Source organism: Papaver somniferum, chromosome 7 (assembly GCF_003573695.1).
Source record: "Papaver somniferum cultivar HN1 chromosome 7, ASM357369v1, whole genome shotgun sequence".
Lineage (NCBI taxonomy): Eukaryota > Viridiplantae > Streptophyta > Magnoliopsida > Ranunculales > Papaveraceae > Papaver > Papaver somniferum.
The window spans coordinates 240,223,763-240,234,353 of NC_039364.1; the positions used below are offsets into that span (position 1 = coordinate 240,223,763).

The window sequence follows — 10,591 nt, forward strand, 5'->3', positions numbered from 1 at the left end:
ATCCATCAACCCGTAGGAGGATATCTTAACGTTCTGTTCTGAGTATCGTCATGTAACAATTGTTTTTCTTTACTGCCTTGACGAAAAAGGCTATATTCACTGTCATAACTAGGGCCAGTTGAGGTGTGCTCCAGTATCCCTATATCTACCAGAAGTTGCCGAATCTTAGCTTAACATAGGAAGAATCAATACTACAAGTTTCATTTGTAGTCATCATCGAGGGTTTTCCGGTTGGTAAGCAAGTGGTCGAGTCGATACAGCCCTCAAACAAACCAGATTTTGATAGCTTAACAGTATGCAATTGTTTTCACTGGTACAAGGCCCATAAATAATTTAGCCAGAATTCATCTGCTTGAAGCCTTGGTTTTGTTACCAACGCTAGGGTCGCACTTACTTTAAAAATACAAAATGAAAACATGGGACAGAGATTTGGACTCTATTACCTGTTTTCGTTCAAAAAAAAAAAAAAAAGAATAATTAATAAATTCTAGTAGAATCGATCAACAAAACAAAAAAAAATCGATGAAAAGAAGAAGAAAATGACAGAAATTTGGACACATTTACCTGTTGTGCTACAAACCATATATGAGTTGAAAATAAACTAAAACCTTGGCCTTATTTACCAATTTTAGTTCATTTACAAACAACTTGTCATTTTATATGCATGATGATGCTCATATGAAGCTACTGTGCCTAGTTGCAACAACGCAAACGTTGAAAGTCTAGACGAATAAAAGAAAATAGGCCACCAGATCAAGATTACCAATTAATCATTCACCTAATTATTTGATTTATTACTAATTAAATATGTAATACTAACGAAAACAAAAACTTAGAATAAGTAGTATGAAGCCAGTGTCATTATAATATAGTGGTAAAGCCACTGAGTGATGACATCAGTGATCTGAGTTCGAAACTCGCCATTTCTTTACCGATCCAAAAAAAAAATGTAGTATGAATGCTCCAAAAAATAAATAAATAGAGTAGTATGAATTAATTACTTGGATAAAACATGCTTGTTTAGCGTTTCAACATTGTGAAAATTGGATACCGAGCAGGACTTGATAAATCTCAAACAACTAAATTTCCCTATCTGCAAGTCAGATGTATTTACCAAATTCCATCTCCATCTCCAATCTACCTGACGGTCAATTAGAAATTGTAATCTTTAAACAAAAGAGCATTTGTAAACTTTTGGACCATCGGTCCCCAGTATAATGCGGATTGCGATTTTTATCATCCCCAAAGGAGGCAGATGCGACGTTAGTAAAATTGGCAGTAGGTAACCAATCGATATTTTATTCAGTTTGGCCAACTTAACAGCTCATGAGCAATTGACAAACATGCAAATTGACTCTGCCGTCTATGGTTGATGGTCCCCGTCGACTGACTCCCCTTATAAAATATAGAGAAATCGTACGTAAATATTCGTATGTATCCATTGAATATGCATGTCTGTCTCTGACGCTCAATATATTGAGAAGAAATGAAAGAATTGTATTATGCATCCCATTCTTATGTAGTTGGTTGATGAAATTTGAAAAGCATAGCCGAGCTGAAGGAAAGTAAGGAGAAGCGAGATGGTGGCAACTAACTTGGTGTGGTCCTCAGCTGGTGCTGAACACTCACCATTAATGGTCACTTTGCCGGATAGTAATATACAAGTTCCTATTTACGTTCCTGAAGTCCAGCTTGATGATCAACTCCATTACTCACTTCAACATAATCCTCCTTGGCGTAAGTTGTGTAATTTAGTACATCGGTATTTTTCTATATAGTTATCATCCAATCTCTGTTTTTTAGAAACTGTCGGATTAAAAGAAGCATATTTAGTTATCACTCAAGCTTTCCAAACACTTTTTGAGAGACAAACTGTCGTAATAAGGCAGTATGAAATATTCTGACAGTCGAGGAAAACAAACGTTGTAGTTACCTTAAAACCAAATTTCCATTTTACAACTTAATTATTCTTTTTTGCATCTGTCTTAATAATATCGATATATGGTTGTGAAATTTGAATTCAAAAATTTTATGTACAGATGAAGCGGTTACAATGGCTTTCCAACATGTGATTGTGATGCTGGGAATGACTGTCATGATTTCCACTAAACTCGTACATCTAATGGGAGGAAATGATGCAAGTTGTTCTCTTGTTTATATATAACTTTGTATATATATTTTATAAGAAATTTTCATTGGTGATTGTCAAGACAATCAAGACTAATACTTCTGTTCCAAGTTGTGATCAGTGAGTTGAATTGTCATGAGCTATTTCGGTTATTCTGAGACTATCAAATAATCCAATCCATATAGAGAAGCGAACATTAGTTAAGGTTTCTCTACCACTCTCCGGCAAAAACTAGAGTATTTTCTGACGTGAATTATTTTTGGATAGGGCCCGCAGTGGTGTATAAAAAACCTAGCGACCAACCAACTTGGACATCACATAGGGTAGGAATCTGACTCTCGTACGTCGTACCTGAACTTAATAGGACATCCCTTATCTCACTACCCTATATCTCACTACCCTAGATGGGGATAACCCAACAACCCCAAAAAAAAGATGCCGAAAAACAAGCATTGCCGACTTGCCGTTGAACTTAATATCTACGGGATTGAAAAAGAAAAATTTAGTGAAACCGGTTTTTAAAGTTTGCATCATATGTGTATGGAATTGGATGAAACAGGAAGACAAAGCTATTGTTATTCAGACCCTGCTGTTTACATCCGGACTAAACACACTTCTTCAAACATTAATCGGAACTCGTCTTCCTACAGTGATGTCTGCCTCAACTACGTTCATTATACCAGTCATTTCTATTATCAAAGATATGTCCAAGTACAGATTCACTAGTGAACATGAGGTAAGTGCGACTAGTCTTTGTTATGTTTTGACCGGTTAACATAACGCATTTTAATTAACACTGACAGGCACATAAACATTGGGTGGTTGCAGAGATTTGTTTACACAATGAGATCTATTCAAGGTGCTTTAATCATTTCATCAATGTTCAATATCCTCATTGGGTATAGCAAGGCATGGGGATATTTTACAAGGTAACCTTATACGCTTAGTAATGCAAGCATTTTCATTTTGTGTGATCCTTTCAGGGCTTTTACTCTAAAATCGTTTCGGAACATGAAAAATCTGGTCACATGACATTTATAACAAGTATATGTGTTTTCTTGGATGATCAGATTCCTCAGTCCTGTATCTATTATACCAATCATTTGTCTGGGGGGACTTAGCAAGTTCCGAAGTGGTTTCCCCCAGGTACTACTATAATCTAATTTTTCAATAGCTATAGGTATCACTCAATCTTAGCTATCTATGATCTCTTGATCCACTGCCTAAATCTGTGGTCTTTATATTCAGCTTGGAGAGTGCATAGAGATTGGTCTGCCCATGCTAATTCTACTTGTTATCAGTCAGCAGGTAATGTGTAGTTTATTTATATTGTCAATGTGGGAAGGAAAAGTAAGACGCAAATGCAATTAGAATTCATGACTTCTTCTTGTTACGTGCAGTATATGAAGTTTATAGGTGGGACCAAAAATGCTACATTTGAGAAATTTGGTGTACTGTTTAGTGTTGCAATTGTCTGGGCCTTTGCTGCACTACTTACTGTGAGTGGTGCATATAACCATGTCAGCGAACAAACTAAGTTCAGCTGCCGTGTCGATCGTTCCAATATCATGTCAGCATCTCGATGGTAATTGGTAATTTGGTTTACAATATTCATTGTAGATATTTACATCATGCATTGTTCTTGTTTATCTTTGCTCGTATAGTGTTGACATTGTTTATTTTTCTACTCTGTCTTTCCATATATTACTATAGGATTAGAATACCATACCCTTTTCAGTGGGGTGCACCTATATTCAAAGCTAGCCCCATTTTCGGAATGATTGGAGCGGCACTTGTTTCAACTTCTGAGGTGCGGATTACTTGAATCATGCATTCCCTTTGCGTTATTAGTAACAGTGTATACTGTTCCGGTAGATGGCTATTACTCATGGTACGTACTATCTATACTTGAAAAACTCACTCGTGTCCGTTGCAGTCAACAGGAACATATTATGCTGCATCACGGTTCTCAGGTGCTACACCTCCTCCAACTAATGTGCTTACTCGAAGCGTTGGTTTACAGGTCTGTCTCAACAATTTACTTACCATTCTCTCTTTTCCGGTTCTATATATATGGGCATCCATTTAGCAAATGTGAGTCGCTGTTCAAACAATAATAGCTTACTCAACTGTGTTGTCCTACAATAGGGTTTGGGGATGCTGTTTGATGGTTTGTTTGGAGCAGTTGTTGGTACAGATGTATCAGTGTAAGGCACACTTAAACCTGGGTGAACCATCATATATATAGCCATGTCCGCGCGTTCTAATTCTTCAATATTGTGTAATTGAAGACTTTAATTATGTGTTTTATCTTACAGAGAAAATGTTGGGCTTCTAGGAATAACACGTGTTGGAAGTCGAAGAGTGGTGCAGATATCTACCATTTTCATGATTTTCTTTTCAATATTTGGTTTGTACAATAACACAACATCTTATAATCAATCAAAACCATCTTATATTCCAACAGTTATGAAATGTGTTTAATTTTGTTTCACTCGTTACAAAAATTGCAGGAAAGTTTGGTGCATTCTTCGCATCGATTCCGTTCCCTATATTTGCAGCTATTCACTGTGTTCTCTTCGGTCACATATGTAAGTCCGTGCAAGTACTTGCTGAAATGCATAAAGTTTCCGCAGAAGTTTTAAGAAGCAGGGAAGACATTAACTCTTTGTAACATTTTTTCCCCTACCGTCTCTTTAGCTGCCGCTGGAATCTCATATATTCAGTTCACGAACAATAACTCTCAGAGGAACTTGTACACAATTGGCCTGTCATTGTTCCTTGGTATATCGATCCCGCAGTATTTTAATGATGCAACTAACAACAGAGGACGAGTGAACACAGCAGGCCTATGGGTAAATCATAGTAATCTTTCGCCAGTCTACAAATCATGGAGATGCTCAAATGTTAAATTAGTAATTGCTTCCAAGTATTTCACAACAGTTTTTGTTTTGATTTGCAGTTCAATAACATTTTCAACACAATATTCTCTTCGGGCCCGACTGTGGTAACGGCATTTGGGACAGTACTTGATAATACACTTGACACTAAGGGTACGGCCGCGGCCTACGACCGAGGAATGCTTTGGTGGTCTAAGTTCCAAAACAGTGACCCTACTGGAGTTTACAGGTTTCCACCCCCTCTTAGCAGGCATCCTCGTCCATGTACCCAGCCTCCTCCTCCATCCCCATCTCCTCCTCCTTGTCCTCCTTCTCCCCCTTCTTGTCCTCCATCTCCTCCCCCAAAACAACCACCGGACATAATTAAAGATATCGAGCGTTCGCCACTCAGACAAAACTACTGCCCTCATATTAATTCTAGTAGTCCTTGTGGAGAATATTGTCGCCATGTACATATTTCTGCTTATCCATATGTTGAGGACTGCCCCCACGTATTTCCACGAGTTCCTTGTATACAAATGTAAATAGCCCGATCTTAGAGCTACACAATGAAATACGCCTTTACGATTTACAAATGAATCTGTTGCATATGTCTTTCCTTAATTTTTACACAAAATTGGTTAAAAAGACCAAAATCAACAATTTTTGGGTGAAAAGGACATTTAGATTTTGATACTGTTTAAATGGACAAAAATATAAAAATAGCAGGATGTAAACAGTTTCATCCTACCTATTTTCAAATATTTTTTCTTATTTTCAATTTACATCAGGATGAATCCAGTTTCATCCTTGCTATTTTTTTTGGTGTCCATTTCTCCCATAATAATTTTTACTCGTCCATTTGAACCATGTTTTAAAAATATTTGGACAAATGACCCATTTTTCGTAATTTTTATGTGTTCCTCAATTGCTAGTAAAATATCAAACTCAACAAGTGCACGAGAATCTAACAGGAAGTAGAACCAAAACTAACTCCAGCTGAACCAACAGGAAGGGGAATTCATGCATGTACACTGATCCATTCAAAGCTATCATAGTGCCAGAATAAATCGGACTCTTCGATATAGAGAAAAATTTAACAGTGGCATAGGATATGCAGACATCAAAGTTCATCATTTTATGACATACCAAGACTTCAGAAACTTGTTTGTCAATTCTGTAAGATATGGATATTTTACGACCAACACTTTAGTTGCATAAAATCCCACAACTACACTCTTTATAATGATAATAACAGAAAGCTTAAGTCATATTGATCAACCCAAATGTTAATGATATTATTCATCACTTTGACACTTGTATGATCTTTCCAAACACTTTATATCAAATGTATATTATTCTTATCGTGGATTCAAGCTAAGTTTGTATATAATAATGGAGAAATACAAAGATGAAGGCTAAATGCTAAGGATGGACTTGTTTTTTTTCTCTCTGGTAACTTCCTTAGCTTATCTATCTCAATTGATATGTCTCTCTATCATTTTCCAGTCCTTATATAGGCAAATTTATCGATAGAAGACAATCGTAATTCACGTGCAAGATCATAGCTGACGGATTCTATTTCAGTTTGTCTTATACGCCAGGCTTTTGGAAGATGTCTCTAACTGTTGCACTGATGCTTGGTACTTCGTGCTTCTTCTGATGGAGTTAGTAGTCGTGTTGTCTTTATCGCGCAGTAGTTATTCGTGCCCTTTTCTTATTGCCCCGTGACTATTCTTCGCTTTGTTTTCTAAATATTGTTATGTCTTCATGCTTAAGGATGTTTATTCCAGAGCGAAGTTGCATATTTGTTTTGGGCGATATTTTTCCCCTACATTTTGCCTCTTCTCACGTTGTTCTTCTGAAAGTGGAATAATGCGAGAATCCCGGTCAAACTTCCCGTCAACCCTGTATTTTCACCTTCTTTGTCTTACCCGACACATTTCCGTATTTTTCGCGTAACTGCTACACGTACTGACGGTTTTTTCCTTTTCCGGTGGTGCGTCTTTATTGGTTCTCTTTGGATAAATACCCAAGAGAGGAGTAAGATATTTTATTTTATATTATTTTATTTTATCTTCATCTTCATCTTCCTCTCATGTTCGACTTCCTTTTTTTTCCAAGTTCTGCAACTTCCATGGCAGATCAAGGTGTGTTTGTTCCTGCTGCTGATGCCACGTCATATTCATGGTGACTTTTTGCCTCAGTTCTTTATATTTTACGTCTCTCTGACATGATTATATTTTTTGCCTCAGCTCTTTATATCTTCATGGTAATTTTATTTTTGCCATTGTTATTGTTTTTTTCAAGCTTTTGTTATGTTTTTATTTTAGTATTCCCATACTCATTCCCAAACCAACTATGCATATCCAAGCCTAAATCAATTGTAATATCAATATTCCGCGGAGCACATGTCACGGTATTAGTGGTCTCACGTAAGATAATTGTATATCCCCCGCTATACACAGGAGTCTAAGGAGCAGCAGATCCCTTCTTAAATCCACTTTATCCCATCTCGAGGAAGCATACCTCGACGGCTAAGATGGTAAAGTAAAACCTAGTCTAGAAAGAGGTAGCTGGCGAAGGGATATAGGTAGGTGACATATCCAATCAGCATTTCATGCGGTAATTCCTTATCTACATGCTTGACCAAGGCATGTGGAGAGAGATTAGATGGTAGAGTCTGACTGGAGAAGACTTGCGGTGAACGAAGGTACAATATGTACGAGGATGGTCAGTTTTCGAAGGAACGTGGGTCAGCTGAGGTGGCAGAGTCCGACTGGATAAAGCATGCGAACGAATGTACCATTTGTACGGAAGATATATCAGGAAATGATGAAACCAAAGACAGAAAAGATATATCTGGACCCGAAGGGGTTATAAATACCAAGCTTCACCAACAAACAAAGTCATTCAAGACATAGGAGAAGAAGATCTAGTCTTAAGCTTATACCTCTTTAATGTTTAGAACTTAAGTATTTACTCCAACTTGAGTTCTCCCTATTACTTTGGGAAGCATTTAAGATCCTTTTAACCACCACAACTTAATACAACAATCACTCATTACCCCGTGGACGTAGACGAAAGTCGAACCATGTAATCTTTTGTGTCTCATGATAACTTATTAGCATTTATTTAACATAGAAGAAAGAAGAAAAAAAATAGTCATTTGTTTTCAATAGTATCTAGTTATTTAATACTAGTTTTAATCCGTTATTATCAAGAAAATTAAAAAAAAAATCAAAAAACAGAAAAAATATCTAGTTATTTAATACTACCGTTATTATCAAGAGAATCCAAAAAAAAAAAACCAATCAAGTATTGTTTTTAAGTTTTTAAGAGATCTAGCGCGTTTGGATGCACACTGAGAAGTTACTGTTCGATTTCTGGAAGTCAAAAAGTCAGAAGTCAGTTTGGCAATAATATTTCGGAATGACTTCTAGAAGCAGAAAAGTCATCTTTTTTGAAGCAAAATAGTTTTGCTTCTGACTTCTACTTCCGGAGAAGCAAAAGTCAGAAGCAAATTTGTATCCAAACGCGCTACTTTTGACATACTCACCCCAAAGCAAGGATTTTTTCCATGGCAGATCAAGGTGTGTTTGTTCCTGCTGCTGATGCCACGTCATATTCATGGTGACTTTTTGCCTCAGTTCTTTATATTTTACGTCTCTCTGACATGATTATATTTTTTGCCTCAGCTCTTTATATCTTCATGGTAATTTTATTTTTGCCATTGTTATTGTTTTTTTCAAGCTTTTGTTATGTTTTTATTTTAGTATTCCCATACTCATTCCCAAACCAACTATGCATATCCAAGCCTAAATCAATTGTAATATCAATATTCCGCGGAGCACATGTCACGGTATTAGTGGTCTCACGTAAGATAATTGTATATCCCCCGCTATACACAGGAGTCTGAGGAGCAGCAGATCCCTTCTTAAATCCACTTTATCCCATCTCGAGGAAGCATACCTCGACGGCTAAGATGGTAAAGTAAAACCTAGTCTAGAAAGAGGTAGCTGGCGAAGGGATATAGGTAGGTGACATATCCAATCAGCATTTCATGCGGTAATTCCTTATCTACATGCTTGACCAAGGCATGTGGAGAGAGATTAGATGGTAGAGTCTGACTGGAGAAGACTTGCGGTGAACGAAGGTACAATATGTACGAGGATGGTCAGTTTTCGAAGGAACGTGGGTCAGCTGAGGTGGCAGAGTCCGACTGGATAAAGCATGCGAACGAATGTACCATTTGTACGGAAGATATATCAGGAAATGATGAAACCAAAGACAGAAAAGATATATCTGGACCCGAAGGGGTTATAAATACCAAGCTTCACCAACAAACAAAGTCATTCAAGACATAGGAGAAGAAGATCTAGTCTTAAGCTTATACCTCTTTAATGTTTAGAACTTAAGTATTTACTCCAACTTGAGTTCTCCCTATTACTTTGGGAAGCATTTAAGATCCTTTTAACCACCACAACTTAATACAACAATCACTCATTACCCCGTGGACGTAGACGAAAGTCGAACCATGTAATCTTTTGTGTCTCATGATAACTTATTAGCATTTATTTAACATAGAAGAAAGAAGAAAAAAAATAGTCATTTGTTTTCAATAGTATCTAGTTATTTAATACTAGTTTTAATCCGTTATTATCAAGAAAATTAAAAAAAAAATCAAAAAACAGAAAAAATATCTAGTTATTTAATACTACCGTTATTATCAAGAGAATCCAAAAAAAAAAAACCAATCAAGTATTGTTTTTAAGTTTTTAAGAGATCTAGCGCGTTTGGATGCACACTGAGAAGTTACTGTTCGATTTCTGGAAGTCAAAAAGTCAGAAGTCAGTTTGGCAATAATATTTCGGAATGACTTCTAGAAGCAGAAAAGTCATCTTTTTTGAAGCAAAATAGTTTTGCTTCTGACTTCTACTTCCGGAGAAGCAAAAGTCAGAAGCAAATTTGTATCCAAACGCGCTACTTTTGACATACTCACCCCAAAGCAAGGATTTTTTTTTCAAGTTTTATTGTATTCAAGGTATAATAACTATTCTCCTATATATTTTTTTTTATGTTAATTATGGTCTGATAAAAAAATGAGGAAATATAATAACTCTCTGTTCTTAAGCCAAAATTTATATATTAGTTGTCTCTATGAACCATATTGATAAATCTAAATATGGATACAAATGGTCTTTCACCGGCGTATAACTTGGATTTATATTTAGTGACATTAAAAATGGCCTTCAATTAATTAGCTTGATTTGTTTATATTATTTTATGTGGGTAAACCTGAATCACGAGTATAAAATGGTTTTCCAATTTCGCACTAAGGTCATACATACATACTTAACCCGTAATATTATTTTTAAATATTTATTTTATTATTTTATGTGGGCGAACCGGACCACGAGTATAAACTGGCCTTCCAATCTCATTTTAAGGTCACACAAACAGACTTGAGCATTTATTTATTTTATTATTTTATGTGGGGAACCAGAACACGGGTATAAAATGGTCTTCCAATCTCCCATTACGGTCACACATACATACTTGATCATTAATTTTTCTTAATTAT

General features: G+C 36.2%; 1 protein-coding gene across 1 annotated transcript; it reads left to right on the forward strand.

Moving 5' to 3' along the window:
* Positions 1 to 1,580: 1,580 nt before the first annotated feature.
* Positions 1,581 to 5,599, forward strand: LOC113296249 (nucleobase-ascorbate transporter 3-like). The gene is made up of 14 exons (XM_026544563.1): positions 1,581 to 1,737; positions 2,040 to 2,141; positions 2,779 to 2,864; positions 2,957 to 3,057; positions 3,199 to 3,274; positions 3,377 to 3,436; positions 3,529 to 3,713; positions 3,842 to 3,938; positions 4,065 to 4,151; positions 4,277 to 4,335; positions 4,447 to 4,538; positions 4,642 to 4,719; positions 4,829 to 4,983; positions 5,091 to 5,599. The coding sequence occupies exons 1-14, from the start codon at positions 1,581 to 1,583 to the stop codon at positions 5,550 to 5,552; spliced, it is 1,797 nt and encodes a 598-aa protein (XP_026400348.1). The 3' UTR covers positions 5,553 to 5,599.
* The last annotated feature ends 4,992 nt before the right edge of the window (positions 5,600 to 10,591 follow it).